Source organism: Delphinapterus leucas, chromosome 20 (genome assembly GCF_059928025.1).
Source record: "Delphinapterus leucas isolate spDelLeu-1000000601 "Yukka" chromosome 20, BTC_Dleu_Yukka2, whole genome shotgun sequence".
In the NCBI taxonomy this organism is placed as follows: Eukaryota; Metazoa; Chordata; class Mammalia; order Artiodactyla; family Monodontidae; genus Delphinapterus; species Delphinapterus leucas.
The window spans coordinates 9,133,609-9,153,552 of record NC_143148.1 but is presented as its reverse complement, the minus strand read 5'-3'; the positions used below and the strand labels follow the sequence as shown (position 1 = coordinate 9,153,552).

Below are 19,944 nucleotides of genomic sequence, written 5' to 3'. Positions count from 1 at the left end.
CACCCCCTGCATGGGAAGGCGAAGTCTCAAGCACTGGACCGCCAGGGAAGTCCCTGCATTATGTTCAGCCTATATTTGTGACAAAGAATTGAAAATACTCCTGGAGTATTTTTCTTCCTGAAGAAGTGGACTTATGGCTTCAAATGTGAAGCTAAATGTTAGGTTCTGTGTTTTTATTTTTCTAATACAAGTAGCTCAGTAAAGCTTAAAGATAAAAGGAGTTACTGGTTTTTTTAAAAATTAATTATTTTTAAAATTTTTTGGCTGCACTGGGTCTTCGCTGCTGTGCACGGGCTTTCTCTGGTTGCGGCGAGTGGGGGCCACTCGTCGTTGTGGTGCGCGGGCTTCTCACTGCAGTGGCCTCCCCCGTTGTGGAGCACGGGCTCCAGGAGCGTGGGCTTCAGTAGTTGTGGCACGAGGTCTCAGTAGTTGTGGCACGTGAGCTCTAGAGCGCAGGCGCAGCAGCTGTGGCGCATGGACTTAGTTGCTCTGCGGCATGTGGGATCCTCCCAGGCCAGGGCTCGAACCCGTGTGTCCCCTGCATTGGCAGGCGGACTCCCAACCACTGTGCCACCAGGGCAGCCCGGAGTTACTGTTTTAAAGAATACCTTTTTCCTCCTCTATTGTAACTCTTCAGTTTTAAAAGGATTAGTATTGGCAAATTATTAGAATGGGTGTTCAGATTTTGCTGTTTGAGTAGCTTAGTTGCCCACCAGTTCCCTTAGATTTACACTCTGAAGACATTGCGAAGTCTTGGACATGCCCTGTCTTCTACTTTCTCTTTCTTTGTGGTCTTCAGATCATTAAATTTAGTGACTCAGCTAATTTTTTTTACCCACCTCTTAGAAAAGTTGAACGTGTTTGTGACCAAGCACTTAAGGTTATTTCCTTTAAACCAAGTGTTTGAGACGTTTTTAGATTTATAACAGTCTTTGTTTACCATGTAATTCAGTCCAATTGAGGAACTAGTAAAACTGCATTATCTAGACATCAAAGACAGACATGTAAGAAGAGTATACTTATACCAGGGAAACTGTTAGGTTTCTAACAAGTGGAAAGTTACCAGGTGTCCAAAAATTAACCACTCCCATGCCACTTAATTCTCATTTTTGTAGCTTTTTTAGCTCAGCCAGCAGCATTCTGGGTTTAAAATATCAGTTGCTCCATTCTTGAGAGTCAAGAGTGTGTTCTTTTCTGTAGCGTCCTTCAGATAGCTGAGACATTGATTTGAATGGACTAAATAGGATATCCTGCCTAAAGAAAAATTGTAAGGAACAAGGTGTTGAATGGACTATGCATTTTAGTTTAGTTCAAAATTAAACCAATATCTTTATTTCTTGAGGTTTAAGAGCAGGTTGGGGTTTTGTTTTCCTGAGATTTCTGTGAAGAGGTAGATTATTCGGCCCACTTTACAGAGGGTAAGTGGGATGATTTGCCAGCTGCATGCAGCAGTTGCTTGAAGTAGGACCTGTGTCACCAAGTTGCATTTCAAGATTGGTCAAGTGGGTGGCCTTGGCTCCTGCCAGACCCTGGGATGAGGAATGATAGAGAAGGGCTCTGTTAGGTGAGCACCCTTGACTTCCTTAAACCTTCGTCAGCATTCCTACCTGAGACTCTGTTAAAGCCTCATTAAAACAAAAATTGTAGGGACTTCCCTGGTGGTGCAGAGGTTAAGAATCCGCCTGCCAATGCAGGGAACACGGGTTCGAGCCCTGGTTCGGGAAGATCCCACATGCTGTGGAGCAACTAAACCCGTGTACCACAACTACTGAGCCTACACTCTAGAGCCCGCGAGCCACAACTACTGAAGCCCGCGCACCTAGAGCCTGTGCTCTGCAACAAGAGAAGCCATCGCAATGAGAAGCCCACGCACCGCAACGAAGAGTAGCCCCCGCTGGCCGCAACTAAAGGAAGCCCTTGCGCAGCAACCAAGACCCAACACAGCCAAAAATAAATAATAAACAAATTAATAAATTAAAAAAAATTGTATATGTGTACTACAGAATAATGTGCAAAAAGCACTTTGATTTCATATAAATCTTTCCTTTTCAGGTATTTCAGAGGATGTGTGTAAGCATGCTTTAGATGTTCATAAGCGTCTTATAATTTTACTTATGTACGCAATCACCTAGGGAGGTGGGGGATGGGGAAGGTTGGGGTTTTTTTCTCTTTCCCACAGCTGTCCCGCTTGCTCCTCCTGAAGTCTGGAGCTTGGCTTCCATAGGAGCATGCCAGTAGGTTATCTGGAGGCGATTACTTACAGGCATTGAGATTTCTCTTTTGAGAAATGGTCAAACAATTTTTACATACCATCTAGCCACATTTTGTCTCCATAGAGGGTTTGGCTTTCTGGGTTATCAAAGGAAGACACGGATTTTTGGGAAAGGTCTTTGACCTTTCATGGTTATCATCATAGGGGACAGTTGTGCTCTCCCATTTGTTGCCCCCTTGTATCAGTCAGAATAACGTATCGTGGTCTGACTTCCTGTGGCACCTCTTGTGAGATAGGCTCGCAGAAAAATATGAAGGTTGTGGAAATGCTGGGTTCCTACCAAGCATAAATGAGATTCAAAAGAAAATTGCTGTTTATTTTAAATTCTCTTTGGAGTGTCTCGGGAGACTTCATTTGGCTACAGCTTCAGCAATTGCACAGTTATATTTACGTGTGGAAGTAGACTGCAGTGCAGTATAAACTGTAGCAACCAGAAGAACATTTATGTAGCGGCAGCCAAAGACTACATATTTTACTTATTTCAGCTGGAAAGCTGCTAAAGACTTTGTAAGACATCATCATAACATTTTATGACTTCAGCTATTCAAACTTTAGATCCTTTAAGGTGCCACTTCACAGCCACAGTCTGTGACTCCCCATAGCCTTTGGGGAAGAATCGAAGCTCTTTGAAAGTGGCTTAATCTGGTCCCTGCCTACTTGCTAATGCATCTCACCCATCTCCCCATACACGCTTAAGTTCAACTGGTTCTCGCATGGGGAATGAATGCCCTTTTCTGGAGAGAGAGGAGTCTGCAACATTTCAGCCCCTCTACTTTAGGTCTCGCCTGAGATGGAACTTCCTCCAGCAAGGCTTTCCTAAATCTAAAAGGCTGGGTTTGGGGACCCTTTAATAAGCTCTAATAGTCATTCATTTATTCATTCCTTCAGTAAATATTTGTGTCAAACATGTTCTCGTAGCTTGAGGACACAGAGTGAAGAAGGCAGGGGTAGGCCTTACCCTCACAGGGCTTACGTTCTCGTCAGGGAACCACTCATATTCATACCCTTCAAAAAAACAAAAAAACCTTTTATTTGGAAATAATTACAAACTTAGAGAAGTTGCAGAAATTAAAATAGCACAAAGGAATATCCTGTACATTTTACCCAGATTCACCTGTTGTTAATATTTTACCTTGTTTGCATTCTTAGTCTCTCTCAATATATAGGTGTGATTTTTTTTTTTTGGACCAGTCACGTACATTATGGTCTTTTCCCTCTGAATACTTCAGTGTGTATTTCCTAAGAGTAGGGCTTTTCTCTCACATGATAGTTATAAACTTCATAAATTTACACTGATAGAATACTTTTATCTAATTCCATTCATAGTCCAGTGTTATTAATTGATCTAATGATGTTCTGAATAGCCTTCCTCCTCCTGCCCCTCCACCCCCGCCCCATACAGAATTCAGTCTAGGGTCAGATAATTGCATTTAGTTAGGATGTCTCTGTAGCCTCCTTTAATCTGGAATATTTATTTACAAAGCCATTCTCTGTCTATTATGACTCTGATTTTTTTTTTTTTTAAGTACAGAAATGCACACACACACACACACCCCCCCCACCGGCCGTAATAGAATCTTGCTCATTTTGTTTGTCTGATGTTTCCTTGTGATTAGGTTGAGGTAGTGCATTCTAGGCCATCATACTGCACAGTGATGTTGTATCCTCCTGGGGTATCACATCTGGAGACCTGTGATGTCCTTCTGGCTCTTTGGTGGTGATAATTTTCATTACCCAAAGTGCTGCCCAGTATCTCCACTGTGTAATTAGTGTGTGTTTGTTTTCCTTCTTCCATTGGCAGCTAATAAGTAGTCTCTCAGGAGACCTCATTTCTGCGCAAGATCCTGCTCCTCATCAAAACTCCCCCCACCCCCGATCAGCATCGAGTGATGATTCTTGTCTGATCCAGGATTATGAACTCAAGTTCCTACTTTTGCAGTGGATTGTAATTCATTACTGTACTGTTACTGTATTATTTTGATGTTCAGAGTGTCCCAGATTTGACCAATGGGTGCCCCTTCAAACTGGCTCCTGTGTCCTTGTGAGGTACCCTATCATTTTTTCAAGCACTTCCTTCCTTTCTTGTACAATAAGATGTTCCAGGCTCATATTGTACCAACCCTGCCCTAGCTCTGGAATCAGCCATTTTTCCAAGGAGCTTGCAAGCCCTTGTTTTAGCCCTTAGCACACTGCTTACTATGTGTCTTCCTCCATTAGATGACATTGTACCTCTGAGGGTACACAGATGTCAGTCTTTTTTTTTTTTTTTTTTTAAATAATTGTAAACTGCCTTGCTTTGTAGATTGCCTTTAGTGCAAATGCTTTGGCTGTTTCACCACTTCTTACATTCTTTGCTGTTGGCAGATTCTCGTTTTTATTTATTTTTTTATTTTTGGCTGCGTTGGGTCTTCATTGCTGTGCTCAGGCTTTCTGTAGTTGCGGCGAGCAGGGGCTACTCTTCGTTGCGGTACGCGGCCTTCTCATCGCGGTGGCTTCTCTTGTTGCGGAGCATGGGCTCTAGGCATGTGGGCTTCAGTAGTTGCAGCAGGTGGGCTCAGTAGTTGCAGTACATGGGCTTAGTTGCTCCACGGCATGTGGGATCTTCCCGGACCAGGGCTTGAACCTGTGTCCCCTGCATTGGCAGGCGGATTCTAAACCACTGCGCCACCAGGGAAGTCCAGATGTCAGTCTTATTTGCTCTTATGTCTTTACCCAACTTAAGGCCTCGTACATTTGATGTTCACTATGATTATTTGTTGAACAATAAAATTGATTTTTCCTATTGTTTGGTGATTAAAATTGTTTTCAAAATTATGATGCTGATTGGTTTTCTTTTTTCCTCCCCCACCTAGGAAGAAATGTTGGCTATTTGGTGATGAGAAGTGGCAAAAACTAACCTCGTACTGGTATACAAGCACGATGAGATCTGACACTTTTGCTTCGTGGGCAGCCAGTCCCCACTGATAATGTGGGGAAGCCATTGGGTCCACTGGAAAACACTAATCTGATCTTGGAAGTAGCTGATTGTGGCAGGATGTGTCGACGATGATGATGGCAAGAAAGCAAGATGTCCGCATTCCCACCTACAACATCAGTGTGGTGGGATTGTCTGGGACGGAGAAGGAGAAGGGCCAGTGCGGCATTGGGAAGTCTTGTTTGTGCAACCGCTTTGTGCGCCCGAGTGCTGACGAGTTTCACTTGGACCATACCTCTGTCCTCAGCACCAGTGACTTTGGTGGGCGAGTGGTCAATAATGACCACTTTCTCTACTGGGGAGAAGTTAGCCGTTCCCTGGAGGACTGTGTGGAATGTAAGATGCACGTTGTGGAGCAGACTGAATTCATTGATGATCAGACTTTTCAACCTCACCGGAGCACGGCCCTGCAGCCCTATATCAAGAGAGCTGCTGCAACCAAGCTCGCATCAGCTGAAAAACTCATGTACTTTTGCACTGACCAGCTGGGGCTGGAGCAGGACTTTGAGCAGAAACAAATGCCAGATGGAAAGCTGCTAATTGATGGTTTTCTTCTTGGTATTGATGTTAGCAGGGGCATGAATAGGAACTTTGATGACCAGCTCAAGTTTGTCTCTAATCTCTACAATCAGCTTGCAAAAACAAAAAAGCCCATAGTGGTGGTCCTGACTAAGTGTGATGAGGGTGTGGAGCGGTACATTAGAGATGCACATACTTTTGCCTTAAGCAAAAAGAACCTCCAGGTTGTGGAGACCTCAGCAAGATCCAATGTAAATGTGGACTTAGCTTTCAGCACCTTAGTGCAACTCATTGATAAAAGTCGGGGAAAGACGAAAATCATTCCTTATTTTGAAGCTCTCAAGCAGCAGAGTCAGCAGATAGCTACAGCAAAAGACAAGTATGAGTGGCTGGTGAGTCGCATTGTGAAAAACCACAATGAGAATTGGTTGAGTGTCAGCCGAAAGATGCAGGCCTCTCCTGAATACCAGGACTATGTCTACCTGGAAGGGACTCAGAAAGCCAAGAAGCTATTTCTCCAGCACATCCATCGCCTCAAGCATGAGCATATTGAGCGCAGGAGGAAGCTGTACCTGGCAGCCCTCCCACTAGCTTTTGAAGCTCTTATACCCAATCTAGATGAAATAGACCACCTAAGCTGCATAAAAGCCAAAAAGCTCTTGGAGACCAAGCCAGAATTCTTGAAGTGGTTTGTTGTGCTTGAAGAGACACCGTGGGATGCCACCAGCCACATTGACAACATCGAGAACGAGCGGATTCCCTTTGACTTAATGGATACCGTCCCTGCGGAGCAGCTGTACGAGTCCCACTTAGAGAAGCTGAGGAATGAGAGGAAAAGAGCTGAGATGAGAAGGGCATTCAAAGAAAACCTGGAGACCTCTCCTTTCATAACTCCTGGAAAGCCTTGGGAAGAGGCCCGCAGTTTTATTATGAATGAAGATTTCTATCAGTGGCTAGAAGAATCTGTATACTTGGATATTTATGGCAAACACCAAAAGCAAATTATAGACAAAGCAAAGGAAGAGTTTCAGGAGCTGCTTTTGGAATATTCGGAATTGTTTTATGAGCTGGAGCTGGATGCTAAGCCCAGCAAGGAGAAGATGGGTGTCATTCAGGATGTTCTGGGGGAGGAACAGCGATTTAAGGCACTACAGAAGCTCCAAGCGGAGCGTGATGCCCTTATTCTGAAGCACATTCATTTTGTATACCACCCAACAAAGGAAACATGCCCTAGCTGCCCCGCCTGTGTGGATGCTAAGATCGAGCACTTGATTAGTTCTCGGTTTATCCGACCATCTGACCGGAATCAGAAAAATTCACTTTCTGACCCCAACATTGATAGAATCAACTTGGTGATCTTGGGCAAGGATGGCCTTGCACGAGAGTTGGCCAATGAGATTCGAGCTCTTTGTACAAATGATGATAAGTATGTAATAGATGGTAAAATGTATGAGCTCTCCCTGAGGCCAATAGAAGGGAATGTCAGGCTTCCTGTGAACTCTTTCCAAACACCAACGTTTCAGCCCCATGGTTGTCTCTGCCTTTACAATTCAAAGGAGTCTCTGTCCTATGTGGTGGAGAGTATAGAGAAGAGCAGAGAGTCCACACTTGGCAGGCGAGATAATCATTTAGTCCATCTCCCCCTGACCTTAATTTTGGTTAACAAAAGAGGAGACACCAGTGGAGAGACCCTGCATAGCTTAATACAGCAAGGTCAGCAGATTGCTAGCAAACTTCAGTGTGTCTTTCTCGACCCTGCTTCCGCTGGCATTGGTTACGGACGCAACATTAACGAAAAGCAAATCAGTCAAGTTTTGAAAGGACTTCTGGACTCCAAGCGTAACTTAAACCTGGTCAGTTCTACGGCTAGCATCAAAGATCTGGCTGATGTTGACCTGAGAATTGTCATGTGTCTGATGTGTGGAGATCCTTTTAGTGCAGATGACATACTCTTTCCTGTCCTTCAGTCCCAAACCTGTAAGTCTTCCCATTGCGGAAGCAACAACTCTGTTTTACTTGAACTACCAATCGGACTACACAAGAAGCGCATTGAACTGTCTCTTCTTTCATACCATTCCTCATTTAGCATCAGAAAAAGCCGATTGGTCCATGGGTACATTGTTTTCTATTCAGCCAAACGTAAGGCCTCCTTGGCTATGTTACGTGCCTTTCTTTGTGAAGTGCAGGATATTATCCCCATCCAGCTGGTTGCACTCACTGACGGCGCTATAGATGTCCTGGATAATGACTTAAGTCGGGAACAGCTGACTGAGGGGGAGGAGATTGCTCAAGAAATTGACGGAAAGTTCACAAGTATCCCCTGTAGCCAACCCCAGCATAAACTTGAGATCTTCCACCCATTTTTTAAAGATGTGGTGGACAAAAAGAACATAATCGAGGCTACTCATATGTACGACAATGCTGCCGAGGCCTGCAGCACCACAGAAGAGGTGTTTAACTCCCCCCGGGCAGGCTCTCCGCTCTGCAACTCAAACCTGCAGGATTCTGAAGAAGATATCGAGCCCCCTTCTTATAGCCTGTTTCGAGAAGACACGTCACTGCCCTCTCTGTCCAAAGACCATTCTAAGCTCTCTATGGAACTGGAGGGAAATGATGGGCTGTCTTTCATCATGAGCAATTTTGAGAGTAAACTGAACAACAAAGTACCTCCGCCAGTCAAACCAAAGCCTCCTGTCCATTTTGAAATTACAAAGGGGGATCTGTCTTATTTAGACCAAGGCCATAGAGATGGACAGAGGAAGTCTGTGTCTTCTAGCACCTGGCTACCTCCAGATGGGTTCGATCCTTCTGATTATGCCGAACCCATGGATGCTGTGGTCAAGCCAAGGAACGAAGAAGAAAACATATACTCAGTGCCCCACGACAGCACCCAAGGCAAAATCATCACCATTCGGAATATCAACAAAGCCCAGTCCAATGGCAGTGGGAATGGTTCCGACAGCGAAATGGACACTAGTTCTCTAGAGCGAGGACGCAAGGTTTCCATCGTGAGCAAGCCAGTGCTGTACAGGACGAGATGCAGCCGGCTGGGGAGGTTTGCTAGTTATCGAACCAGCTTCACCGTGGGGAGCGATGATGAGCTTGGGCCCATCCGAAAAAAAGAGGAGGATCAGGCATCCCAGGGTTATAAAGGGGACAGCACCGTCATTCCATATGAGACAGATGAAGACCCAAGGAGGAGGAACATTCTTCGCAGTCTAAGAAGGAACACTAAGGTAAGACCCAAGTTTAGGCGTGAGTTATAGGAGTGGCTTGCACAGTGCCTTGGTAAGAGTTCATTGATGATGATGAAGATCTTCAAGGACAGCTTACTCTGGTAAAAAACTGCCCTGGGTGTGTGTGTTGTGTGTGTGTGTGTCTTTACTCTTTGACTTAGCATTAAAAAATAAGCAGTGTCTCAGATAGCTACTACTGGTAGCTCTCAAGTGGTGAGGGCTTGGGATAGATAGCCTGAGTTGTCTTTGTCCAAAACAATAGTTAGACAATTACCAAAATGAGCAGATCATGCAGAACTTGTCAGTGTCCTGACAAACAGCCAGGCCAGTGACAGTGTGCTTGGCCTTTCTTCACTTAAACAGCAGAACCCAGAATCACAGTCCTCAGTCTTTGAGAAGCAAACATTTCATCCGTACATCTCTTAAATGCTCCTTTTCCCCCTTGCTGCTCTGTAAAGGTTGCTGCATTTTAGATTAGGAAAAATTAGATGGTTATTTTATTTACACACATAAATCAGTGAAGGGTCTTCAAGTACCTAAATGAAAAATAATCTTGTCTCTTTGCATTATAAACCTGTCCCGTGTTTGTAAAATTGGAGTGCCCTCCAGCTCCTTGAGTGAGTTGTTGCTGCTATCAGTGAGAGCTTCGGATTTGATTTAGGAACCACAAGTGGGGCAGGAAGGGGAAAAGAAGGAAAAAGTAAACCATGTGTGTTAGGAATGTCAGGCCTGCTGTCGGATGTAGAGGAAACAGCCCCAAATGTAGGAGCAAATGAAGTCTCTTTATCTTGCGTGGAATTGCGCTGTGCAGGGCAGTGTGCCCTGTCCTCTTGGGCTTAGGCTTTGAGATAGAAAAGGTATTTCTCAACTTTATTTTTTCCCCATTTAGAGTAGGGGAAATACCTTTATGTTTTTCAGAGAAAGACATCTTGGTGAGACACCACAACAGAACCCTGTCAACAGACTCTGTTACGTGCGGGCCCGCCCCCAGCATTGTGTATTATCTGGAGGCAGGTTCTGCAGCTCATATCGGTTAAGAGGGTCCTTGGAGACGGAGGAACATGGTGCCGTGGCCCTCACAGGGAAGACCTATTCACTTTGTGTTCCCTGACAGCATACAGCATGCTTCTTAATCACCACTGGCCAGAGCTTCCAGAATTTTCTTACCTATAGAATTTCAGAAAGGGCAGGGCAGTATCGTTGTGTGTTCTGTTCCCCTCCCGTTCTGAGCTGTATATCAGTAAATGTCATAGGCATTCTTCTGTTTGCTCTCCCTGTGGTTTGCTTTTACATTTCTATACCTTTATCCGCCTGCAGTATTTTGTTCTCCAAGTTAGCGGGCAGACCAGTGGAAAGCAGTTCTTATTAGGAAGCCAGAAAGTAGCCTGACCAGCCTGCCAGTATTTCCCCAGAGCTCTGCTGTTTGATGGTACTGGAATCCAAACGTTTCGAACATTTTGGCTTTCTTCTCTTCCTCCTCCACTCCCAGTGAAGACTGTTGCCAGCGCAGCGTATCTAAACGCTGACAGTCTTTTGAGTGTGGAGGTGTCTGCACACCTGGGAATTAGGAAGGTGGCATAATACCACATTGCGAATCATAACGGGTTTTCCGACTTCAAGCTACGTTTTTAATACTGTTGGAAATAAAGCTTTTAAAACACACTCCCAGACAAGCTGTGCTTTAGAGAGTAGGCTCAGCAGAGAGCAGCTGGTTACCGTGAGCCTCTGGGATGGCCGCCTCCACGCCGGCAATGAGTGCCTCCTAACCCGGAGCTGCCTCGCGCCGGGTTGCCGGGTCAGCACGCAAGAAGTGGTCGGCTTCCCGTCTGTCTTGGTTACGTGGGCCACACCTCTCCTAGTCAAATAAAAATGATACCTCTGGCCCAAGAGCAATAGCGTGCCAGAAGTCATTTAGGAGTATCCTTTGGAAAGAGTGAGTAAAAGGTGAAGTTGTGTTTTCCTGCCTTGGAAAATGGTGCCTTAAAATGAGCGTAGCTGCTTTGTCATCCTAGTGCAGAGATAAGCAAAGTTTTCATTCTGTTCCTGGTTGGAGCAAACCTCCTATTAAAATTTGCTGCCGTTAAGAAATCAGACTGATGCTTGTTTACTGGGAAAGCAAGGTACCATGGGTCAGAGAATGCCAAGCCAGCCCCTACATGGGGGATTTGGCCTTTGATTTTTATTGGCATGCCAAAGCAGTACAGTATTTATTTGAAGTGAGGGGAGAGCCATTTGGTAATGGAAAACACACTTAGTTCCTCCTGCATGCCACACACCACTGGGGAAATGGCACAGACCCGTCCTGCCCAGACCTTAGCACCCAGTTGAGGCAGCAAGACCTACACGGCTTCTGAAAATAGGTGCTCTGCCTAAGAGGGGGAGGGGAGGGGGTCTGTGTGGGGCAGAGCAGACATCCTGTGCTGGGGGTGGTTAAGGTAGTGCAGTGTGTGGTGATCAGGAGCTCTGGGAATCAGGGGGCCTAAGTCAAAACCCAGTTCCTCCTCTTCCTTACTGGGCCTTCGGGCACTTGATTCACCTCTCCGCGTGCCTTCCGCAAAAGGGGCGGACTTAGTAGCACCTTTCTCATACGGTGTGGGAGATGGGATGAGATTGTGCCTGTAAGACACTGAGCATAGTGCATGCTGGATAAGCGTTAGTTATTATTATTTAACTTGACCTTGAAGAATGAGTAGAATTGAAGAAGTGGTGTGAGGTGGGGAAAGGCTTGAAGGTGAAAATACGCATGTTGTATTCAAGGATGCGAGAAGACTGGTCTGGTCTAGCTGAGAGCTTGATGGACCAACATTGTCCCTCCCTTTTGTATAAGTTTTAACCCTGTGTGTTACTTGGCTGCTTTCTCCGCCCTTACCCTAGCGACAGCCCTAACAACAACCAAAAAAGCTGTGCTCTGGATACCTGTGTGATGTGGAGAAAGAGAAATTGCTCAGTGCCCTTGGCTCATATGCTAGATTAGCTCCTTACTGTAAAACTGGAGTTAGAGTGAGGGAATGGCTTTCATTTCTGCTCATGAAAGTGCAAACTGTAAAGCAGCTGACTCTCATTCTGGGTCCTTTTCCCAGCTGAACCATTTAGTAACCCACCCTCATAGTGGGAGCCTTCCGTACTCAGCTGAATGAAATTGAAAATCTACGCTTGCACTTCAGTGGGGTCCATGAATAGATGCTTTGTCTGTAAAGAGTTGTCATTGCACATGGTCTCTGTCTCCCAGTGCCATGCGTTTGCAAAGATGAGATCAGGACCAGCAGGGTCTTATTTTAAAGCCAAAAAACAGGCTGGGGTGCCTTGCTGCACACAATGTGCTGTTCGGGCAAGCTCAAACTGCTGAATTCGTTGTGCTTGGCCACAGATTTAGAGGAGACGTTACCGGCTATTTTACCCTTCTATCTGACGTGCTCTTGTTTTGTGGGGTTTTTTAAAAAAAAGACAAAAACAGAATGATAAAGAAAATCTTTCACTCACTCCAGCTACCACATGACAAGACAACCTATTGAAAAGCAAACCAATTCAATCACGCATTGTTTGGTCTATAAGGCACCAAGTAACCAGTTTGACAGTTTGTGTCCCCCCCGCCCCCCCCCCCAGTGAATTGGCTTATTTCATTGGATTCAGTGAATTGGCTGGTTGTTGTGGCTTTGTGTGGACACAGCTCTCATTTTGTGAGGCCTAGAACGGAGTTAAAGTTTCTAGTGTGAATAAAAACCAGCTGGGGAATTGGACTGCTCGCTCCACAGGGAGGGATGTTGCATTTTGACAAGCTGAAATGGTATGAAATATGAGCTCTTTGTAACCTGCTCGGGAAAGACTCTCAGTGTGTGCTTCAGAAAAGGCTAAGCCCTGCCCCATGAGCTCTAGGTCCAGATAAATACCTTGGTCTTAAAAGTGGGGTAGGGGCGCTGACTTGACCTTGGATTTTCTGAATCCCGAAAGAATTTTATCTTTTAAAAGAAGTACTCTTGCTCCAAAGCACATGTTCATTCATTCTTTTAGGAAGGAAACATTCACCTCCACGCACGGGCATTTCCTGAGCACTTGTATGCCTGGTGTTGTGCTAAGTATCGTATGTGTGGTAGTTGCGTTCATCTAGTTCACCGTAACAGAGAATGATAGATTTTATACGTGTATTTACGTGCATTTTGAATGTTGCCGGAGTGGAGGTGCAGGGTGCTAAGGAATTGTATAGCAAGGCGTTTTACCCTCACCTAGGATATCTGGGAAAGCTCCCAGAGGAAATGATATATAAAGCTGAGACTGAAAGGATGAAGCATGCAAAGTCAGTGAAGATGGAGGCTTCCTGGGTCGAGCTTTTGAGAAAACAGTGTGGAACTTGGAGCTGAAAGAAATGTGGCATGTGCTAAGACTTGAAAGAGACCTAGAGCGGCTACTGTAGAGGGTGAGGGAGAACTGGGCAGAATAACAGAGGGCTACGGATCCCATGTGAAAGACTTTGTACCTTCCTACATTTATTGAATACCTACTGTATGCCAGGTACAGTACCAGGCATTTTCACATCAATTTTTCATCTATTTCTCTTAACAATCTTAAGGAAGTGATTTTTTAAAATCCTGGTTTTAGAGATGAGGAGACTGAGTCTCAGTGCCCCCAAATTAGTGTAGTTACTGAGTGGAAGTTGAGATTTTGGAACCCCAGTCTTCTGACTTCTGCTTCCAGTGGGTTTTTAGAGTCCCGTCTCCAGGAAAGATGGTACTATTCCATAGCCAGGCACACAGTTGGAGTACTCAGTCAGTCCAGTCAATTTGTTCATTTTAGACAAAGGACTTTGCTTATTATCTAACAACATCTATTTCCCCACACTGCCCCCTAAGAACAGCATAGTGCTGTTTGTTTCTAGCTTCAGTGTCTACTTGAGTAGAGGACAAAAAAGGCATGGAGTCACTGAAATAGCAACTGGAACTTTGAGAAATTGTTTTGAACTGGTGTCACTCGGTTCTCAGTTTATTTTAAGCCCAAAGAACTGCTGTAGTTTGTTTTTGGTGACAAAAATAGGCTGTCTTTAACTACCTGCTTTAGCTTAGGGCACACCTGTTCTTCTAAAAGAGAAAAAAATTACAATAGTCAACCCAAATCCACTTTTCAAAGAGCAGAGAACTGCTCTGATCTTCACTGGGCCAACTTGTTCTCCTCTACCACCTAGTGATACTGAAATATCTTTGTAGGAACTCAGATTATTTCAGCTCGAATCAGGGATCACCTCTACTTCCATAGAGAAAGGCCTTCTGAATGCTTTTTATACAGTGTTTGAGGGGAGGCTAGCAGGTGAAAACTGACCCCCACAGCTCTGGAAAGTCCAGATTCAGTGGGTGTCGAACCAGGCAGGAATGTTTATAAACACTTCCTGGAACTAGTGGACCCTCCTCGCTGCTTAGCCCCCTACTGCATTGGCCATTCAGCCTGAGAAGGCAACAGGGATTGACCCAGATTCATGCCTTTATAGGGCAAAAAGCTATGGTCTCTATTTATTTGGTGCCTACGAGGGGATGACATGCCTTTCTTTTCCCACCGTGCCAGAGGGAGGGTTAGGGATGCTAGGAGACTTCGTGCTACTTCCTGGTTCATCCCTAAATAAAGATGCTCCAAGTGGGAGAGTGACCGGGTCATAGTGCTAACTGCTAGCTTGAAGGAGACGAGGCTGAGCATTTGTGCTTTCATAATAGACTTTGCCAGTCAGAACAGATCCGTCCCCAGGTTTTCTCTTGAACTTGGGCTTAGATTTTTTCAGAGCCAGAAGGGGGAGCACCAGTCAGCCAAGAATACATGTGGGGCATGAGCGAGTAACTTAATTGAAAAGGTCCTTTTGAAGCTGTGTTGGAAATACGAGGGAATCATCACCAATCAGAAAGCTGTAATGTTGAATATAGAACGCAAGAAAACACTTTGGGGGAAACCTAGAGTAATGTAGTTTACGGAATCTTTTGGTTTTTCTAAGATTCCTACCAGTTACAGTTAGTTCAGGGTGTGCCACTATACAACTTGGCAAACCATGTGTGTGACCCTCGAGGGCTTTGCTGGTATCAGTTTCACTCTCAAGAGGGAGAATTGCCCCACTCAGAGGACACCGTCCCTGTTGCAGACTACATTCTGTATATGGCATTCCTCCTTAAAAACAGAAACGCAGACTGGATTCTGTTTTTTGTTTGCTGTATTAGGTATGTTACCAAGCATTTAAGAGGCTGTGCTAGGTGGTACAACTCCAGTGACCGCGTTTTCTGACCCTAAAATCTGGATAAGTAATTTGACATGGATAAGGGTATTTATGGAGACGGGGAGAGAATATTTGAAGTTGGCAGTTTAGGATCACTGAATAGCTGTACCTGCTGTTTCCATAGAAGATAGAATATCCTTTATCCAGAAAGAGTGGCTGACCTCTCCATTGAGGCTGTGGGAGACTTCTTTTTTCTTTGTGACTCAGTTGGTTTTTATCTGATATCTAGATCACCTTTGCTTGCTGTAGACATATATCTTCTCTAATACCCATTAGATTGTAAGTTCACTGAGGGCGAGAGATGACTTTAGTATTAGCTCTGCTGCTAGTCTGTTAGGTGACCTTGGGTATAATTCATTAAAAAGGAAAAATGCCTAGATTCCTGCACACTAGAAACTTAGCGCATTAGGAAAATGGTCATATGTGTATGTAGATGACTATCCCTTGTTCAGTGCTCACAGAGTGATACAGGGAATTCATGACCTCATCTGTTTTTTAAAACGGAGTCTGTGATAGTACTACTGTCAGTATGAACATGACGTTCTGAACCTCACCTCACATCCTAGTAAGAGCAGAACAATGTTAGAAGACAAAAAAAAATACTCTGGTACCCACAGAGATAGTCATCATCTCAGCTAAACTTGAAAAAAATATAAAGAAACATTGGCCTTGTACATTACTGGAAACCGTTTTTGTTCAAGTAATGTATTGAGTGTCAATTGCACATCAGGCTCTGGAACCCAGTCATTTTACAGGCTGATAGAAGGGCTCCTTCTCTTGGCTGTTATTATTCTTTGGCTGGCATTCTAATCATTTTCTTGCCCCGTGGACTTGGAGGAGCTTTGGGGTGGGCGTACTGTCCCATAAGCAGGAGTTTCCCCTTTATGCTCTGTTCTTGTTTCAGAAAGGCCAAGAGGCCAGAGGCAAATTCCAATCACCATTTCTCCCCAGTGCAACACTGGCATAAGCTATTGGTTTATTTCTTTGTTTCCTTTGCCACCTGGTTAGTATCAAGACTAAGAATCAGGCATGTTTTTAAGGAAACTGTGAAGTAAAGAACAATGGACTATGTTATTTATTCAAAAAATATCTATCCAAAGGGCAAGGTGAAGATGATTTGAGCCGACCCAGTCCTTTGTTTCTGTCAGCGGTGTGTTTCATCATGGAGATAGTTCATGTAGGGGAAGGAACGTGGGGCTTTGACATTCGTACATCACTGGCCTCTGAATCCTGGCTCTCTCAGTGCTGGGTGTGAATCTGTCTGAGCCTTTGTTCTCTCATCTGTAAAATGGGGTTAATAACCCTTACCTCGAAGGGTGGTTGTGAGGTTTCAGATAACTGTGCAGAGCACCTAGCACAGTGTGTCTAGCACATGGCCACTCGTGATTAATCACTATTATTTTCCATTTTGGACCCAGTCAGACTCTAAACTTAGACGTGCAGATGTGTAGTTTGTTCTCAGGGCTTGGTTTCCTCTGGCTAGATGCTTTTTTCAGTTCAGCCTGCTAATGAGTGAGCCTAAAAGAAGAGAGATGTTGGGATGGTGTTATTTTCTTCTCTCCAAGGACCTGCTGCTGAGGGTGCTCCACTGACTCCCTAATGAGTGACACATATCTGACCTGGGACTGAGACATCTGGCAGCCCACTCAGAAGAATGGCATTTCCATCTTGACATGTGCCCAGTAACCCTTCAGATGCCTGAGGTGTTGCTTGTTATGTCAACAGTCCGGTCCAATTCTTGGCATGCACCACAAAGTCTGATTTCCTTCCTAGGAAGGTTTAGAATTAGTTGTGCAAGAATCCCTGCCTGATTTTGTGACACCCTAGAGAGCCTTCAGTTATTTCAAGGAAGTATTTTGACATTCTGTAAAGCAGAGTTTGTTTAAATCTTAGAGAGAATGAGAATGAATATCCATGTCAGTCAACAACGGGAGTTGATGCCCTTGCCAAAGCTTACTCTCTGTTTTGTAAGTTGAAGTGCTGAACTAGGTTAGATCTTATTAGACTCTTTGAGGTGAGAGGGATAAGAGCAGCTCTCTGGGACTTCCCTGGTGGCGCAGTGGTTAAGAATCCGCCTGCCAATGCAGGGGACACGGGTTCGAGCCCTGGTCTGGAAAGATCCCACATGCCGCGGAGCAGCTAAGCCCGTGCGCCACAACTACTGAAGCCCCCCCGCGCGCCTAGAACCCGTGCTCCGCAGCAAGAGAAGCCATTGCAGTGAGAAGCCCGCGTACCCCAATGAAGAGCATCCCCTGCTCGCCGCAACTAGAGAAAGCCCGCGCGCAGCGACGAAGACCCAACGCAGGCAAAAATAAATAAATAAATAAATAAATTTTAAAGTTACCTTTAAAAAAAAAAGAGCGGCTCTCTAATATAGCCTTCCACCTGACAGCAGAATCTCCTTGACAATGAGTATGGCAGGTAGGTTGCAGCCTCTGCTTCGAATACTTACAGAGCAGCCCTTTCGTTTTTAAACAGCTGGGGGTTTTTTGTTTTTTTTAATTTCTCTGGCCAAAACTGCCTCTCTTATCTCTCCCAACATGACTATACAAAGTCATCTGCTCTCTTTTCATGAGATAGTCCTGTAGCTATTTGAAATAGCTGTCATAATGCCCCATTCTTCCCTTGCCCAGCTTAAAGATCCCTGGTATTTTATGTGAGTCTTTATTACCTTTAGAAGTTCTTCAGATTGTCAGTGTACCCTTAATCATTTAATCATTTATTTAATTCCGCATATCCCAAGAACTTTCAGAGGAAGGTAGTGAACCATAGTGGTTAAGAACACAGGTTTTGTAGTCAGAACTGACTTGGGCAAGTAACTGAATTTTTCTGGGATTCCGCTTCTTCATCTGTAAAATGGAGTTTTAAATTTTAACACCCATATCTACAGATCTGTTGTGAATCTGGAATGAAATAATACATATAAAGAATTTAAGCAGGGCTTCCCTGGTGGCGCAGTGGTTGAGAGTCTGCCTGCCGATGCAGGGGACACGGGTTCGTGCCCCGGTCTGGGAAGATCCCACGTGCCGCGGAGCGGCTGGGCCCGTGAGCCGTGGCCGCTGAGCCTGCGCGTCCGGAGCCTGTGCTCCGCAATGGGAGAGGCCACAACAGTGAGAGGCCCGTGTACCGCAAAAAAAAAAAAGAATTTAAGCAAGGATCCGGTGCTTAGTAAGTATTCAGTTGATGGAGGCTAAATTTTCTAGCTAACTTAGACTGTTAGAACACACCTCATCATCTTGCTCTAGTGTTGAGAGGGTGGAAGAAGTATGAGATTAAAATTTATTGTCTGTTTACTAGAGCTATGGTCAGAAGGCATTATAGTGATTGGAAGTAGCTTCCTGGCAGCTCTCTTAAAGTTCCCTTTTTTTTTTTATTCTATAACAGCAGTTTATTTGGAAGCTTCAAGGTTTTATTGAAGAACAGTGCTATTGTTATGTTAGTTTTGACTGGCAAATGCTGCCTGGTTGGGGTTGGCCAAAAGAATGTCGCTTAAATCCGGATGGTCTTCCTTGTGTGTTCAGATTCTTCAGCTAACAGTTTAAATGGTACGGCATTTTTAAGGGAGAGCCTCACCTGATGCATTGTTACCGGTTGCTACAGTGTCTAACAATGGAAAACACTCCGCCCTTCTCACATTGTTGGGCAACTACTGCGCTCTAGGCACTGAGCCACTTCCAGTACATCATATCATTTCACCCTCAGGACCACCTCGTGAGGAGGGTACTGTCTCCAAGGTGCTAAATTACTTGACCAAAGTCACAGAACTTCTCAGTCAGGATTCAAACCCAGGTCTGTTAGATTTGAAAGCTTAAATCTTTATGTTGTACTTCATGTAAGTAGAAGATGCTAGGGAGAGTCTACATTGGTTAAATTATTTCGTGTAAAGATAAATCATTAATTTGCTTTTCCATACTTCTTTGATAAAAAGTGTGAAATCAGAGCCTGTTTGCCTCAGGCAGTCTATACAGGGGAGAGAGCAGCAGCCACTCCCTGCAGCCTGAGAGGCTGTGTCACTGGTTTTACCAGGAGCAGGCATATTGCAGTGACAGGCTTTGTGGAGTGCGTGTTCTTCTCTGGGACCCTGGGATCCATTCACATTGCATTACAGTCCTCCATACCAGATCAGTTAGCGGGCTGCGTGAGGACTGGATCATCTTTGCCTTTGGGTTGTCATTTCAGATAGTGTCAGCCAGCAGTCCAGACATGGCCTCGTTCCTTCTTTCATGTACAGTTTATTCTCAGCCGGTTTTTTTTTTTTTTTTTTTTTGCCACTTGTTTGCACAGGAAGTCCTCAGCGAATTTCAGACTAAACAGGAAGTGATTTGTTCTCATATAAAGGGGGTACCAGAAGGAATGAGGGTGAGCAGGATAAGGAAAGGGAATGGTTGACCCTGACCTAGCTAGTTAGCTGTCCTCTTTAGTGGATTTTATGCAGAGATCCCTAAATACTTTTAAGTTTTAAGTTGGGCATATTTGTAAATAAACCTGCCCTTCTAAATTAGTCTCATTAACTTGCAGATGAAACTGAGTTGCTGGAGATACACCTGGGTCCATTTACCTTGATTCTATTTGGTTATCCTCCTCTTTAGTAGATATTTTAACAAAAGCCCCAAATTTTAGGTGTATTTCTGTAGCTTTAGGAAATTTACCATTGGTTTAGAGCATTTTTTCCTCCTCATGTGATCTTCAAAATAAAAGGATT

General features: G+C 44.6%; 1 protein-coding gene across 5 annotated transcripts in view; it reads left to right on the top strand.

Annotated features, from left to right (window-relative positions):
- ARHGAP35 (Rho GTPase activating protein 35) overlaps positions 1 to 19,944 on the top strand; it is a 114,659-nt gene that overhangs the window by 38,450 nt on the left and 56,265 nt on the right. For all 5 annotated transcript variants that reach the window (XM_022585278.3, XM_089902665.1, XM_089902664.1 and 2 more), the window contains exon 2: positions 5,125 to 9,001. In XM_022585278.3, coding sequence (XP_022440986.1) covers positions 5,318 to 9,001 — 3,684 coding nt within the window. In that variant the 5' untranslated portion in view covers positions 5,125 to 5,317. The remainder of the gene's footprint in view (positions 1 to 5,124; positions 9,002 to 19,944) is intronic.